This window comes from Cupressus sempervirens, chromosome 4, assembly GCF_028749045.1.
Source record: "Cupressus sempervirens isolate cs-2001-9-10 chromosome 4, ASM2874904v1, whole genome shotgun sequence".
In the NCBI taxonomy this organism is placed as follows: domain Eukaryota; kingdom Viridiplantae; phylum Streptophyta; class Pinopsida; order Cupressales; family Cupressaceae; genus Cupressus; species Cupressus sempervirens.
Genome location: NC_143121.1, coordinates 806,243,301 through 806,261,800, shown reverse-complemented (window position 1 = coordinate 806,261,800; position 18,500 = coordinate 806,243,301). Strand labels below are relative to the sequence as shown.

General features: G+C 38.6%; 1 protein-coding gene across 2 annotated transcripts in view; it reads right to left on the bottom strand.

Annotated features, from left to right (window-relative positions):
- LOC149563845 (Insulinase (Peptidase family M16) family protein) overlaps window positions 1-18,500 on the bottom strand; it is a 170,570-nt gene that overhangs the window by 137,185 nt on the left and 14,885 nt on the right. For both annotated transcript variants that reach the window (XR_016364117.1, XM_089826971.1), the window contains exon 4: window positions 2,666-2,864. Coding sequence is in view for 1 of the 2 variants with exons in the window: in XM_089826971.1 (XP_089683097.1) it covers window positions 2,666-2,864 (199 nt within the window). In the remaining variant the exon portion in view is untranslated. The remainder of the gene's footprint in view (window positions 1-2,665; window positions 2,865-18,500) is intronic.

Genomic DNA, 18,500 nt, shown 5'->3' with positions numbered 1-18,500 from the left:
ATAGTATTTCGAATGTCAATGTAAGATTCTTTTCCTGTTCCATGTATCCGACTGAGTGTGTTGTTTGATGCTGAGAAGATTTGTATTTGCCGAATATATTTTTCCTCCTCACAGTTTGATGTTTTCAGATTATTCTCTTCCATGCTAATTTGTTTCTTAATTTTGATCCCAATGTTTCTCCTCAGATCAGGTAGTCATAACATTGTGACCTCCATGTCTTTAATCTTTCTTACATTTGCAACCTCACTCTGATACCATGTTGAAGAACTAAGATCGTTTTTTGCAAATGTAATAACACTGCCATTGTTATAGGTGTGTTCCAAATGTAGATTTGAAGATTATAAATATGAGAGGAGGCATGTCTCATGAAGAAACATGTCTCTATGGTTAATCATCATTAGATAATATATTAATAATATCAATAACCATATGTGTGTGTGTGTGTGTGTGTATGATTATTTATCTAAATGATGATTTACCATCATCAATGTATCTCATGATCGAATCAATCCGACTGAAGCTACAAACTTAACAGCCTCTAGAGCTAATTGTATTTCGATGACAAATAGAACTAAAATCAATCATGACAATTTGTCATTGAAATGACAACAATGTCATTCAACTCGACCACAAAATGCCTCAAAAAGAACATCAAGAAAGAAACTGAGACTGAAATAAAAAGAAATCAAACTCTACATTTTTTTGTTGATGTCGATTGTCTTTTGTGTGGGAAGCTTTTTCTTCAGACACATCAGATAAGAAAGTGAACATAGCTTAAAAAAATAAGGTTGAATGGTTGACCCGCACTTTCAGATTGCCAACAATTTGCTCTGAAACCCTGACGCTGAACTGGTAACACAACTTCAATATTATTATTCTTCCCTCTCTTCCAGCACCTCCTCGGAACAATCATCACTCTTCTCCAACAATTTTACGCTGCACTCTTTCCTCTCAATGTGGAATTGTTTCCATCTACAAAGCTCCTCCTCCAACGAATTCTTCCTTTTCTCTCCTTGTTTGTGGGATACAATCCACCGCTAACTGACCACTTCCACTAACCCTAATGCCAGTGTGCTACTTCTTTATCGTCTACATATCCACTTTCCCTAATTCCTTCTTATTCATCTAAAGTAAATCAACATTAATTTCTTCATTGCAGAGAATCAAAGGTCAGCTCTTCATTCTTTGCTGCTCCAACATCTTCTTTTTGTATGCCATGATGCTTCAGGCTTAAGTCTTTACCATTAACCTCCACCATGCAAATATGACAGTTTGCTTTAAGCTTTTATTTATATTGCTATTGTATTTCCTCCAGAGCTTTTTGTATCTAAGGACAATTGGAATTAAAATTTAAAATCAATCATCACATTTTGTCAATGAAATGGCAACAATGTCATTCAACTCATCCTTGTCATTCAACTCATCCACAAACAAATTTGAATAGAACACTGAGAAAGAAACCCACACTGAGACAAAAAAGAAATCAAACTCAAACATTTATTTTTTTGTTGATGCCGATTGTGTTTGCCCGTTATGGTCCTGCATCAGGTTTTAAAATGAAATAAATATTCTGCTATTTCACCCTTTTGATGACCATAACTTACCATTAAATTTTTCAAATTACCATATACACGGGCAATTTGTTAGGAATATATCATCATGTTTGTTAAATTTATTTTCTCAGATGGAGAAAAATTACTCACAAGAGAAAAATTTCATCAGGTTGCTCAAAGCATAGTTTGCAGACTCGGACTCAGATAGAACTCAGCAAGTGCAAAGTTTTCAACTCAGCAAAAACTTGGGAAAATCTCCCCAGAAACTCAGGACAAACTCGGCAACTTAGAATGTACTAAAAATTAAAATCTCTAAAAGGTATATACTTTTTTTTGTAAAATTCAATTACAAAATGTGTCAAACTAAAAATTGACATTTTGAAAGAGAAAATGCAAGGTTTTAAAGCAAGAACAAGATGTGAAAAACACATTTAACCAGCATTTTATATGTGTCAACAATTTTACCCATGTTTTTTCACATCTATAAACAAGCGAGAGTTAAACTTGGGAAAACTCGCCCAGCCAAAAAATGGAGAGTACTCAGCATATAGTAGAAGTATTCGGCATCTCATAGAGTACTCGGAGAGTTTGCAAACTATGGCTCAAAGGGCCATCGGACTTAAGAAATGGATGCCATGAGTGCTACAAAACATCATCTACCTAGGATTACTCCTAAATCATATAAATACAAATGTTAAAAAACATAAACTAATTAAATTAACAACAAATAAATGTACATAAACAATGTGAATATTACTCATATTCAACTTTTAAATATAATATTCTCCTGTAGTGAAAATTATTGACGCTGATATAATTAAATATATTTTCCAAATATTGTCCAAGACGGATTTTAACATGTAACAGATGCACTGAAAGGAGGAGAATGAAAAAACACATGAAGACAAAAGGATGGAAGATAAAATATAAAAATACTAGATTACAAAATAAGACATAGTATCAAGAAATTTAATGACAAGATATACATATAGTTAAGAATATAGAGAATAACATTTGTAGAACAATAATGACTGCACAATATTCCACGTCTCTAACCTACGTATTTGTCTCATTATGATAGATTTTTATTTATATTTATACAAGAAGCCAACCTTAGTCATGAAAGGTGAATGGACATGAAAAACAGTATGATGAAAATCCGTATATGCATTTGACCGTGCTCCTGTCCCTAGAAGCTTTTCACGTTTTTTACTCCCAAGAAAAGCAACATGTTCAATCATATGGGCAATACCCTGCTCATCTTCATCCTCGTCAACAGATCCAGCATGGATTTCCATGTGGGCCTCAAATCTGCAATTAAAAGACAGATTATCAATGATCTGAATTGGATCGTTCAAAAAAAAATCTTTATACAATCTTCAACAAGTTTCTCATTACTTTTTAGTAACAGTTAAATAATCTACTAAAATTCCTACTAATTGGCAAGAATTGATTGATACAATTGCTGTGGCAGGTTAAAGATCCAATGGACCTATTTGATGATCTCTGGGACCAGTTCTGACAGGCAAGGTGTCTGATATATAGTCAATTATTTATGAGTGGCCGGTTGTCTAGAGCTTGATGGGTTGTGCTAGCATGTCACCTGACAGACTCAGAAACAAAAAGATGATGCTGCTGAATTTGTATTATCTTCCTTGAGTAGCAAATAAGTCAATCAATGTTTTCGGGAATATTAGAATAGGAGTAAAGCATTACGAAATAACTTTTAAAGGAAGTGGGGGAAGGAAAATAGAGTACAATAGTCCCCAGCAATGCAGTGAACCGCAGTGTTTTGACCTTTTAGAGTGGAACAATCTTCTTTATGCCAACCAATGCTTTAGGAAAGATTAAAAATGCAGATTTTTATTGTTGTGTTATGGAAAAACTTTTAAAGGAAGTGAAGAAGGAAAATGTAGTACATGTTCTCGCCAACAAAGCAGCAAATTATATTGTTGCATCTTTCCTAGGTGGTACAATATTTAAGTCAACTGATTCTCCGATGATTAATAATGCAGATTGTTCATGTGGTGTTGTGGAATAATTTCTACAGCGAGTAAGGAAAAAGTACTGCAAGTAATCACAAACAATGTAAAAAATTATGTTCTCACAGGAAAATTACTAATGGAGTGAGACCCCCCACATATTGTGGAGTCCTTGCTGGAGTGGATAATGTTAGTTGTGGAGCATGGGCAACATAATTGTAAATACATTCCAAGTACCCTCTTCAAAATAGAGACCACATAGAACAAGGAGTTGGTCTTGACTTTGCGTCATTTGATTTTCAAGCTAATGAAATTAGCTTGAAGTTTTTGCTACAAGGAGTAATGCTACTAAGAAATTAAGTGTGTCATCCTATGCAAAAATGTCTATTAAGATAATGTGGTTGTCTGAAATTTGATGAGACCCATTTTTGAAATCCTACAAAAGGGATTGATGATATATGTATTTAACCTTCTCTCCTTTTCCTTCTTTATTGTTTAGAGATTTTATTTTTCTTTGCTGGAGTTATGATTTCAAACTATCTAACCTTTTATAGGTGAGTGAGCTTTGGGTTTCTCCCCTCCACAAGGTTAATGGAGAAAGAAAAATTAGGAATGGGCTACATTTGCATGGAAATAGACCAATCAAAGGAGCATTATAGACATCTCCATCAAAACACGGTAGAAAATATGAGCTTATTTGAGATATCATAAACCGATTTTGGATAGGACAACTTCGTAGGCCACTTTAAGCTTGTGCATATTTCCTCCACCCAGCATTCCTATTTCTTGAAAGCTTCCACATCATCCTAGAGGTAATGGAACGAAGGTCCAAATTGACAGGAAATATCATGTCTGAAATTGAGGCCCATAAACAAGCACTAGGAAGTATGTCTTTCCTAAGGACACATGCAAAAGGACTAGGTAAATTTTATATTTTTTTAAAATGTAATGTAATGCCCCTAGTTTTAGCAGGTCAATGCAGTTGGCTAGGCCAGTTCATCATCACAGCCCTTGTGAGCTAGCAGGGAGATTTGGGGGTCTCAGTTATGGACTTGCTATTTTAAGTTGGCCTATTTTGTGCAGTTGCCATATTTAGAAAGGCAACTGGTGGCGTTGGTAGTTGGTCATCACCTGCATTGGATGCAGTTATTTATCGATGGGTTCATATTTATTAGTTAATTAATGATGCTTTATTATTATATTTATATTAATTAATGTTATAAAACGGAATTGTGAAGATGAAGCTTCTTAAGTGAAAAGTGTGAAGAAGAAGCTAAGTATCCAATTGCGTTATAAATATGAGTCCATTTGGAGAGAAAAGCATCTAATTGTCTATTTGCTTTTTGATGGTCTTTTGTGAGGGTTTCTAATGCTTAGTGAGTTTCACTCCCTTGCTGAGGAGTAAGGGTTTGATCTGAGGTTTTTGCAGATTGAGTTGTTTCTCCAATCTACTGCTGAGGTATAGTAGAATTGGAATTAAAGCTTTATGAATCAATTTTGAGTTTCTATTAACTGTGTCAACTGTGGTAGGGTGGCACCAATTTATTTCTGAAGCTGAAAGTATTTGCGGTTGCAATTGTGGTCATTATTTATTGGGAGAGATTGGCATAGCTGGGCGTCTACACTTCCTGAAGTCCTGGGAGTTCATATCAGGGAATCGAATTGCACATTAGGAGGCTGCCGTCTAACATGTTAGCAGCGCTTTGAGAACTGGTTGGGCCTGTGATGAGAATTAAAAGCCTGTGTTCAGCATTCAAGGTCTGCATTCAATCATATTAAGACCTGCATTCATCTTAGGAAGGCCTGCATTTACCCTAGGAAGGCCTGCATTACAATTTTAGAGGCCTGTGATCTGTTTTTAAGAGGCTGTTTTTAAGAGGCCACGTTACTTGTTTGGAGCTTACGCAACTGCTAATAGAGGCTGTGATCAGTATTGAGGGCAGAAAATACACAATTTTCTGACTATCGTGGCTGCTAAAGATTGCTACCAGTAAAGGCTGTAAGGTACGCAGGGTGTAGAGAAGCTGAATATTTATCGTGCTTATCATTTCCAGGTTCTATGTTCCCTATTTTAATAAATGAAATGTAATTTGTAAATGTGTTATGGGCAAACAGCGAATGGTAGAGGAAATTGTTTTTTTGGTTGTTCATCACTAAACTGATATCATAACTTTGATAGCAGATTGTTTTGCAAATGAATTGGAATTAAATGTAAATGACTGCTATCTAGAAATACATAAATTGTTGGTTAGTTCAGACTAGAGCAATTTACCTATATATTCAGTAGCACTAGCTGGTATCAGAGTATGCTTGCCAAGTGTTTGACGAATGAGTAGAGGAAATTGGTGTAGAACAAGGATATAACCAGGTGGGTCATTACAGTGGTATCAGAGCGATTTCCTGCCATCCTGTGGAGTAGGAAAAAATTTATTATTTCAGATCTTCTGTTGTCATTGGAGTGATCAGCACTCTCGCATTTTCTAGCTATGGGCAGACACGAGAACTACTAGTTCCGGGAGCCGATGGAGTAGTGTGCCAAATAGTGAGAAAATAAATGCTTTGAGGGAGAGTATGGAAACATTTAAGCTTCATCATGGGAGATTGGAGACGAGATTGTCGAACCCAGTGAAAGTAGATAGGGCAACGAGATACATGGTTTCCATTTTTAGTAGATTGGCACCAAAGATGCAAGGAATAAGGTTTGAGAGCTCACAGACAAGCATTCAGGATGCAAAGGAACCCGTATTTAGTACAGTACCCACTAGTCCTATCTGTAGTCATGATGATGGACTCTCTACTCAAGGACACATGGATGTGTCATGCCTCTGGTGGTCAGTGGCATTGAGCTTCAGCAGTTTGAGGACCCCAAAGATGATGCTACAAATAGTGCGGGTGCAGTTGAGGCAATTGTTACCACTAATTGTTCAGACTCTCTTGAGGAGGGAATTGTTATTGGAGATTGTGCGGAGAGTGTGAGCACTGATTTATATGATAGCTATCACAGTGATAATTCAGTTCATGAGGCAGTGGCTTCCTCATGTGGGACCGATGCATGTATGGAGTCACCCAGTTGCGATATTAGTGATCTAGGTATTACAGCGGAGTGAGCAGATATTGGTTTAGGCTCTAGCATTATTGATTCACAGCATGACATTGATTCGTGTATGCAGGGTCAGGTGATAGCAGTGGATGTTCAGTCAAGAGTTGTCGATACGGATGGTATGGACACGCATGATGATTCATTTGAGGATGCTATGAGTTGTTGTGGGTCTGATATTCCTTGCCAAATGTTAAGTGGTGACTCCAAGGGATTTTTGGAAGGGTCCCAGGATCAATGTTTACAGGGACTTACTATTGAAGAAGCTAAGACTTGCGAGATGTTCGATACTACGAGGGTTTCCACTTCTTCGAGTGAGGAGTTAGTAGAGGTACCGACTAGTTGTACCTCAGTTATTGATGTATGCAAGGATGGGAGAGCCCATGATGTTAGCAATCATGGGGTGGGCAGTTTAGATTCAACCTCCTATCACAATGCAGTTAGTGAGGCAGAGAACTTGCATAGGATTCAGGGGTTACAAAGGCATCATGTGACCAGTCAACTGAAGGTGAGTGACAGTGAAATCTCTTCAACTCTTGAGCATTATGATGTTGATTGTCAGATGTTTGTCACATCTGGTTGGGGTGCTCCTATGTCAGATGAGCACATTGACAGTAGTCTTTCCCTAGCAGAGGTTCATGCTCTTTGAGAGGTTGTCAAGATCTTGAAGCATAATTATTCACACCTAGTTGCTAACAAGGATTACCTTTTGGAGTAGGGTAGCACCCATTATGAGACATTATTAAGGAGGTGGTTGGGCTCACCCATGAGCTTGAGGTGACTATGGACTCTCTTCAATATACACAGTTAGCTCTCTAGGAGTCACAGCACAGTTAGATTAGGTGATCATGGAGTTGGAGCATGTTCGGTACACACCAACCACAGATCCAATTCAGATTAGAGCATGTTCAGTCCACACCAACCACAGATCCAATTCAGATTAGAGCATGATCAATACACACCAACCACAGATTCAATTCAGCTTCAAATAGTGGTGGTTAGTGGTGAGTTTACTTCCACGGGTAAGGAGGATGGATGCGATGATGAGGCACTTACATTCGTCCGGGATATAAGTGCATTAGTCACAAAGGAGACGAGGGCATCGATGGAGGACTCCAAAGTGATTCCTATTGTGCTAGGTTCTCCAGTAGTTAGCATGGAAGTGTTGGATTCTTTAGAGGGTTGTTGGTCGATTCCTTACTCTACTCCCTCACATGGGTAGGATATCACTTGATATGGGGATGTCCTCTTATGGAAATTATGTCGAGAGCAAGTATGTTGTTTCATCTCATATAGCTAATAGCATTCGGTAGTTGGCAATGCCACAATTTCGAACAAATCAATTGTGGATTGTTGGGGAGTTCGTTGACACCTCCACATATAATTTCTATTGCATTGAGTCATTCATGGAGTATTTACTTGAAAGTCCAAATTAGCAGGATATTCGTAGTGTTTGAGGGTGCTCTCATCCCCGGCTCACGTGCTATACAATGGTTGGTGGAAAACATTGTAGAGACCTTGGGTACAATGGTTCACCAGACAAATTTTTTCGTTCGGTTTACTGAGAGGGTTGTAAAACATGTGACCATTTGGAAAGCGATTGGACAAGAAGACGAGGACTACTAGTTAAAAGTTTTTTTGGCCACCCTATGAGGCATAGCCATCAACTGGCATACCACCCTTCCAACCACCCAAAAGGCAACATGGAACAACCTAAAGAAAGCCCTTGAGGCAGAATTCAAATTATTGTAGGATGGTGGTGAAGTAATAGCAGAGATATACAACCGTCGAGGCAAGAATGAGAAAGTTTGGGTATACCATCAAAAGTTGAAGGAGCTAATAGGTAAGTTACTACGTAAACCAACAGATGAATTGAAAAAAAGGTGGTTCATAGAAGGGTTAACTCCCTCAAAATAGAGGAAAATGAAGATGGTGCGCCCCTCCACATATAAGGAGATGTGATCAAGTAATAAACATCGAAAGTGAAAACAAAACGTCAAGGAACAAAAAGAGAATTAGTAATGTCTGTAGCGATGAGGACAGTGAGGGAGACTCCCGAGCAATTCAAGCACTCAGCAAGGATATGATGTGGATGATGAAGGAGATGGGGGAGGAAAAAGAAACCAAGGAAAGCAAAGAAATATGGTATATGACATGCCGGAGTGTAGGGCACACAAGAGCCAACTGTCCCAAAAGATGATTTTGTGACATCTGTCAGGTGAGGAGCATGCAAGAACTCCTAACCACTAAATAGGCCACCCCACCTACTATGCCACCAAGAACCACAACTTCCAATGCCTCCCTAGGAGATATCGAAATAATAGACGTGGAAGCAATAACAATACACCACAAAGTCGCATTTAGTATGATCCAAAGAACAACCCAATGATACAATGTAGGAGGTGCAATGAATGGGGGCACTTCGTCAATGAATGCCAAACCCAAAAAAGTGGCGGAAGCATGTTGTGTCAGTGGTGTGGGTCGGGGAACTAAGAAGATGTCAATTGCTTGAAGGAAAAAGTAGTAAACACGTTGGAAGTAACAAAGTCAGAAGAGGAAATAATGACCATTACTAGACTACAATAAAAGAAGCTTTGTACCTAGATCCCCGAACGAAAAAGGAAAGATTGAAGGAGGCACAGATGGCAATAGAAGAGGAACAAAGACAAAACCAGGAGACAAAATACGCTTGGCATCAGAAGCTAATATAATAAAGCAAATGTTGTAGGCCACTGTACCGGTAAGGGTGGCCAACCTCCTAGAAACATTACCCCAACGAAGGATAACAATTTATGGGACGAAAGGAAATATTACCAGCCAAGGAGGACAAGCTCATGGAGAGAATTTGAGAAGAAATACTCCACGAAGGGAACCGCCAATCCCAGAGCCAATGTTATTCACCATCGGAATAGAAGGACCCCTGTCATAGTAGAAATGGAGATTATGGGCCATTAATTTACTAACACTATTCTCGATGGAGGGTAGGGAAACAATATACTCCTTGACGAGACATGGAAAGCACTTGGAAAACCCATCTAGTGGGAGCAAACCAACAAGGCATATAACCACTTGGCATGCTCGTAGCTCAAAAAGTAACGGTGGGAACACAACAATTCTTCCTAGACTTTGTAGTCATCACCTTGGAAAAGAAGGGTATGATCCTCTACTTGGTAGAGAATGGTTGGTCACAACAAAAGCCAACCAGAAATGGAAGAACACCCTATCCATTAGAAGTAAAGGGAAAATATACACCACTGATTTGCAAAGCCAAATAGTGGGCCAACAGCTCGCATCTGACTCAGAATTGGAAGGAGAGTATGGTGAAGATGTTGAGAAGGAACTAGATGAGGAAGGGGTGTTAAGGTTGGGTAGCTACTCTAAAGGATGAAATTGCTTCTCTTAAAGGATTATTCCATTAGCAAATGGAGTATTACAAGATGTTTCAACTTTCAACGAAGTTGCCATATGTTGGAGGATGCAAAAATGGAGGAAAATCAGGACATGTACCAGACAAGGTACAAGGAATATAAGGAGGGGATGGCCAGGGTAGACAACAAACTTACTCACCAATTTGAGAAGAACGGGGAAGTGAAATACAAAGAACCCAACATAGAAAAAATAAACTTGGGCGAAGAAAAAGACCCCAAAGTGATATTAGTGGGAGATGATTGGGACACAGTACTGAAAGGAGCTACATTTAAAATATTACCTGAATACAAGGATGTATTTCCATGGGCATACGAGGATTTAAAGGGACTACCCCTAGAATTATGTGTTGACAAAATACCTTTAGTACCAAGTGCAAGACTAGTACTAAGAAGGTCATACTAAATGAATAAGAACTACGCATCAAAAGTACAAGGGGAAATTACCAAGATGCTAGAGATTGGAATTATTTTCAAAGTACAAACGAGTGAGTGGGTGACACCCATTGTAATCTCATTGAAAAAACAAGCAAACCAGATTTGAACATGCGTAGATTTCCAGTGCCTAAATGAAGTAACAATCAAAGACCCATTTCCAATCCCCTTCACGCAACATACTCAAGAAAGTAGCAAAACACGAAATATATACATTCATGGACAAATCATGCGGTTATAACCAAATCACTATAGCAAAAAAGGATAAATTAAAGACAAATTTTGTGGTAGAAGATCAAGTGTACACATAAAATCAGATGCCATTTGGCCTGTGCAAACACCCCTACCATATTCCAAAGGATCATACTTCACATCTTCCACAAAATGGAAACAGGGAATTTCAAGGCATTTCTGGATGATTGGTCAGTATTCAACGAGAAGGAAACTCACCTCACAACACTACAAGAATGTATGGAGTGGCATTGAAGAGCATGCCTAGCACTAAACCTAAAAAAATGGCGTATGATGGTACTCCAGGTAAAGTTGCTTGGTCATATCATGTGCAAGGAGGGATTGAAAACCAACCCAGACAAAATCAAGGTGATTGTAGAAATGGAGGACCTAAAAGATGTCACAGAGGTGAAATTTGTTTTGGTCCATGTAGGGTACTATAGACGATTTATCAAGGGGTATGCAGAAATATCCTTACCCCTAGAGAAACTCAAGGAAGGAGGAACCATTCACATAGGGAAAAGAGCAAACCATTGCATTCAAAGAGTTAAAATCAATGTTGGTGGGAACACCAATCATTGCTTACCTAGACTGGAGCAAGGAATTCCACGTACATATGCATGCATCAAACTATGCCATTGGGGCCTCCTTGGGCTGGTACGGAGGGATTAGAAAACCCAATATACTTTGCTGGTCGGCTACTATCAAAAGCAAAAAGGAACTATAGCATGACCAAAAGGGAAGTGCTAGGAATGGTATACGCAGTTCAAGAGTTTCGACATTACCTCCTTGCCACACCCTTCACCTTCTACATAGATCACCAAGCATATTCACACCTTGTTAACAAACCAATAATATAGAGAAGGGTTACTAGATGGCTCCTCCTATTGCAGGAATTCATATTTAACATCATTATATGATCGGGCAAGAGCCATGTCATGGCAAACCATTTATCAAGAACAAAATCTGGTGAGCCAGTAGGAGTGATCGAGGACTTTCCACACAACCACCTTTTCCATATTGTCGTCCTACCCTCGTAGTATGGGCACATTGAGATATACTTGTCTACTACCTCATTTCCCCCAAAAATGCCACCCAATGAAAGAAGGAAGTTGGCCTTAAAAAGAAAAACGTTTCAACTAATCGAAGGACTACTCTACAAGGTGAGGCCAGACCATGTACTCTGTAGGTGCATCATGGAGGAGGAGATCCCAAGCGTACTACAACTCGCACAAAGGCTTGGCAGGGGAACACATGGGTATTTACACAACACAGAAGGTGCTTCTAGCCGGATTATGGTGGCCAACACTACATACAAAAGAAAAGGAGTGGGTAAATGGGTGGTGACACATGCCAAAGAACAAGAAAACCTCTTTATAGGGATTTTATGCCTTTCTTCCCTTCACAACCCCAAGAATTGTTTGAAAGGTGGGGGATAAATTTTGTGGGCCCCCTGAGGACGATTATGGCAAGACGTTGCAGGTACATTGCAGTGGCCACGAAAAACCTGGCCAAATAGGCAAAGGCCACAATACTTCCAGATAACACAAGTACTACCCGATTTTTGTATGAAAAAATTGTTACCAGGTTCGAGATTTCAATTTCAATCACTATTGATCGGGGCGTACATTTTGTGAACCAAGTAGTACAGGAGATGACCAATGGATTCCGCATATTTCAGAATCTATCCAACTCGTACTACCCATGTGCTAACAAGCAAGCTGAGGCCACAAGTAAAATACTCGTATCAGTGCTATATAAAACGTGGTGTAGAAGAAGCCGATTAGGAAGAAAGGTTGTCGGCAGTACTTTGGGCATATCGAACAACCTACAAAGCAACAATAGGGCATATGCCCTTCAAATGATGTACGACCAAGAGGCAATAGTATCAGCAAAATACATAGTACCAAGTCTCAAAGTGGTAATTGAGAATACATGGGGGGAGAATGATAGCCTCAGGAACGATTGAACAACTTGATAAAGTTGGAACAAAAATGAATAACTCGATTGGCAACTGAAGTAGCACAGTGCTGCAAAAAATTCTAGCAATAAGAACCTTTGAAAAATGAACTTCCGATCAGAGCGGTTAGTTTTAAAATATAATTGTCTTTAGTTATAAAATATAACAGTAGTAATGAACTCAAGCCTAGGAAGTTCAAAGTTCGTTGGTTGGGACCCTATAAGATCAGGGAGATAGGGCACAATGAGGTTGTTAAATTAACAACACTTGCCGATAGACCCATCAAAGAACCAGTGAATGGATCCAAGCTAAAGGCCTACCAGGAAAGGACGACTCAGACAATGGGGATCAACATGTTGGGGTACGCCACTAAGAGTGACTGGACCATTAACCATGGTAGAGAAATGGAGGACCTAATAATCAATGAAGAACCCTATAGGTCGGATAAAGACAAGAACAAACCAATGATGGATCCTAAAGAACAACTCATCAGGAAACGAGGGAAGGAATATCAATTCCAAGAATCCACAAACACCTTACAAATGCTCTATTTGGCCTGCCAACTCTCAAGGTGAGGGCTAATGGCTATTGGAAGCTAAAAGCACCCTACGAGGGGAGAAGAGAAGGATTTGTTGCATAAGAGAAGGATTTGTTGCATATGAGATTGATGAAGAGGCTGAGAAAGAACAAAAGAAGCAATAACCACCAAAAATGGATGAACCTGGGGAAGATACACAAGAAGAAATTGGCTTGGAGGAGTATAGAGCAACGCTCGGACCACCCCTCAAGGTAGTGGTAAAGGTGGATGACCTATTCATCTGTGAAGGAGACGAATATGTGAATGAAGTCATTGAAAAGTGTCAAAAGGAAGGGGAAGAAGCACCCTATAAAAAGAAACGCAAAGTGTTATGGCATGTAATTCCTAATCCAGCAAAACCACCAATGGTAAAAGGGGAGGCAGCAATATGGTACCAAAAATATGGAGGAAGGTATGTAGATGGTAACTATAAAGGTGTAGGGCTCACCCCCTGGTGGACAAACTTTTTGATCTTGAATATCTAAGAACATCTTGTGAAAATAAGTGCTATTGGACATATCTAGGCACTTGCATATGGCAATACCATCAGAAGTAAAAGTAAGAGATGAAGAGGAGCAAGGAAAAAAAAAGGATGCCCACCGACAAGAAAGCACTGAAGAAGAAATTAAGAAAAGAAACACAAGATGAGACAATGGATAAGGGAGGAACAAGAAAACAAGAAAAGCTAAGTTACTTAAACAAATTAAAAAGTACAAGGACTAAAGTGGAAATTTCTGTAGGAAAGGGAATAAATGGGAAAGTGGGAAAAGTAAAGGAGAAAATACGGGAAATAAAAGGAAACTCAACAGATAAAAAGAGGAATATAACCAACCTAACCCTAGGGAGCCAAAGATTATAAGCTCACAGTGGCTCAGACTATGAGACCATATTCAAAAGAGGGGCACGCACAAAGGGAACAAGAGGATCCGTAGGAGGTTAAGAAGGCGAGCAAGAGGCAAACTGCAAAGACAAAAGAGGAGGAAGAGTTTGTACACGTACAACAAGAAAGCAACCCATACATGTACTTCGTACAAGCCAAACGAGGAGTTTGTACGTTGTGCGAAGCCTAAAGAGGAGGAATCCATACACATATGGCAAGGAAAAAATCTGTACACATAAGTCATACGTCCTACAAGTCAAAAGAGGAGGAGGATCTCATACACAATACCATTGGGAGAGGAAAAACACTTGCACATAAGGAAACTATACCCATACACCAACATACATGGGACATGTACAACAAATGAGGGAGAACACAGACAATCCATACAAAGACAGATCACACTTGGGAAGCTTGTACGAAGGTCATCTAGGCTAATTGCTTGGAGGAGGACATATGTATGACATACCAGATAGGAAGAATTCGTACATGGAGGGTCGTACGACCGTACGGCCCCCAAGATTGCCATATACACTACGATAGAAAATTGGTGAGGTATTAATAAGGAACATATATACAAAGGTGAAGGACAGTTTTGAAAGCCCCAGTAAGGGAACATTTGAGGTAGGCTATAACAACCCATGAGCAAGCAACAAGACAACAAAAGGAAAATGGCAAGAGCAAGAAAAGCAAGGTCAAGGTGGAAGAAGTCTCTACAACAAGCATCACATTCGAAGGGGTGGCAAGCATCAAATGCAGAAACTGATAGGAGGGCACCGAGAGCCACAAGCACCCATGAAGGTTGCATTAAGAAATGTTGAGGTAGAAATAATTATTTTTATGCCCATTTTCGATTTAAAAGAATTTGAACTAGTGTTTAGAACTATGGTACATGGCTATGACACGACGACACATAAATCCACCATATAATATTTTCAGCAAGAGTTGATGTTGTCCTATTGAACAAAAGATTTTACTAAAGTGTTTCGAGTACCTAACATAGGGTATCAAGCCACAAAACCCTCTTCTAAAATGACTCCAAACAAAAAGAAACAATTACTAGAGCTCATATGTAAGCCAGATTTGACAGAGAAACAATGGGACAGTACTTGGAGCAAGAGCAATAGCACGAGCCTCAAGAGAACTTTCATTGCCAATGTCGAATGGAGATGCATATTGGACCTAATAAAAAGTAAGCTTACTGGTGGAAGTCAGACTTTAGACATCGTCGTCTCTATGATCCCAAAGGTAAATGGTTTAAATTGTGGTAGGGTTTATAACTGGGCGCAACTTCTATTAGATAGGAAAAAGGGTTTTTTGCAGTTGAAGCATAAAACCTTCTACATTTCACACTACGCCATAGCTCTCTTCCTAGAGGCACTACGCAAACGAGTAGGGCCTAAGCATTGGGGCATGTTCATCCCGACCAATCAGGTGGAACCTTACAAACCAACCATGTTCTACTAGTTGCATTTGGATACCATGGCAGGAGGAAATAGAGTCGCACAAGAAAAGATTAAGGCAAGATGTCTGCTAGCACCCACAACACGGAGTAAGAGTTAGACAATGTTGAGGATGAAGAGGAAGCAACTGAAGAAGAAACATCTTCCAGTTCAAAAGGGTCAAGCTCAAAGGGAAGGGAGGAATTTCATACTAGGAGAGTCATGAGGGAGGAGATTTCAGACGACATAAAAAGTGTGCAAGTCGCAAGTCATGGAAGGGCCTCTTCCAAGAACAAAAGAGGGAACCCACATTGTAGACACAAGAATAGGGGCAACTTTGGGTCATACAAAAGAAAACCGTATGGACTTCAGTTGCACGGAAGCCATGTAAAGTTTCTACAAATTCTAACGATCAGATCTATGGTAATACCTTTAATATGCTTGTTGTTCTGATCTTTCTTTATCTCTGATCTTGAAATTGGTGACAATATTAAATGTCCTTCTGAAATATATTTATCACAGCAAGTATCTATTTGTGGCAGAGTTGCTTATAGGAGCAGACTTGGTGTTCAATTGTGTGTCCTTTAACTACAACTACACCCACCTCATATACCATCTATCTAGGTCGACCCAAAATACCTTCTCAAAATCGGCATCTAGAAGGAGATGTTTAATGTTTAACAAACATAGCTAATTACTTACTGTTAATGCTTAACAAATGGTCATTACCAAGGATCGCCAATTCATGCTTAACCAAGGGTAATGTATTGATAGCCTTTAGAATGGTATTCTAAGAGAGAAGAGGAATGTGCGATTTGCACAGTCAGACCAGTCTGAGTATCGAAGTTAGAGTTTTAACACTCCCTCTTAACTTAATAATCATACTGAGAGATAACATATCTAGCATCATCAATTAAGATGAATAAGCATAGACTGATACTCTAAATCTTCTGAGCATGTGGTATCATGGAACACATGATACTATGTCATATTACCATCTTGTGATATGACTTATACTAGTGATGACAGTATTGCATGGAATGCAACACACAAGATAAAATCCGAAGAATTCTTCATTTATCCAGGTTTTGACTCATAGGTACTGGCAATCCTATATCACAACATGATCCAAAGTTAAGATCTACCAGAACACAGGATAAAATCTGAAGAATAAATTCTTCCTTTTATCCAAGTTGTGATTCATAGGCATAGAAATGTCTATGTCACAAATGATCTTGAACTCATCTAGATCTGACAGTAGTTCTCTACTATTCAACACATTATCTAAGAGATCGTCATCTCTCATAATGTCTTTTATACAATTATTCATTATCTCAAAGATCATCATCTCTTAAATAATGAATACAAATGGTGGAGCCCATAATAGTCAACAGTCTAACAATAAAATTATTTTATTAATAACTTAAAGAATATAAAATTTTATAATTCAACCATACCAAGTCTTTTTCTGAAGTGATCTATCTTCACTCGAGACAGAGGTTTGGTAAGAATATCTATCGTCTGATCTGCAGTACAAATGTATTCTAATTTTACAGTATTCTTGTCTATTATATCTCTAACATAATGGTAAGGAATTTCAATACACTTGGACCTGTCATGGAAAACTAGATTCACAGAAAGCTTGATGGAACTCTGATTATCACAATGAACAATCGTAGGATTCATGGCTTGACCAAATAATCCCAAAAGTAACTTTCTAAGCCAAACTACTTCCTAAGAGGCCATCGTTGCTGCAATGTTTTCGGCTTCTGTGGAACTTTGTGCTTCTGAAGACTATTGTCTGCATATCCATGATATCATTGCTGATCCTAAATTGAAACAGCATCCTGAAGTACTTTTTCTATCCTTAACACTTCCACCCCAATCTGAGTCTCTAAATCCATGTAAATCCAAGTCAACTTTCTCATATTTGAGCCCAAGGTTGAGTGACTTGTAAGTATCTCATAATGTGTTTGACTACAACTAGGTGAATCTCCTTTGGCTCACACATAAACTGACTTAAGGCATTATTAGCATAGCAAATATCAGGTCTTGTATTTACCAAGTACATAAGGGACCCAATCATCTATCTATAGAGTAGAATCTAGGGAAGGTGGTCCTCTTGTTGCTTCTTTAAGTTTATGTAGATTGGTCTCCATTGGACAAAACATGGACTTGTAGTTCCACATTCCAAATCTCTTCAAGATATCTGATGTGTACTTTCCTTGATTAAGTATGATACTATCAAAATTTTGCTGTACTTCCAGTCCTAGGAAGTAACGAAAGAGTCCCAAATCTTTCATCCCAAATACTCTGATTAGATCTTTCTTGCATTGATCTATGAGATGATCATCACCTATTATTAGTAAATCATCAACATACAATATCAAAATTACCATATCATCTTTATCCCTTTTATAATATAGATTTGGATCAACTTCATGTTTGGAGAATCCTAAACCGGTGAGATACTTATCAATTCTTTCATACCAAGCCCTTGGAGCCTGTTTAAGCCCATAAAGAGCTTTCTTGAGCCTACAAACAAAAACTTTACGATCATGAGTTTCAAAATCCTTCAGGTTGCTCCAAATATACCTCTTCTATAATCTTTCCATTCAAAAATGTTGTTTTTACATCCATCTGATGTACTTTCCATCCCTTCAATGCTACAATAGCTAGGACTGCTCTTACAGAGCTGTATCTGGCAATTGGAGCAAAGGTTTTTTCATAATCAATCCCTTCTTTCTGAGAGAATCCACTGGCTACAAATCTGGCTTTATATTTTTCAATGCTACCGTCAACAACATGTTTTATTTTAAATATCCACTTGGAAAAAACAACAAATTTTCCTTCAAGTCTTGGAACAATTTCCCAAACATCATTCTTCATAATGGATTAGAATTCTTCAATCATAGCAC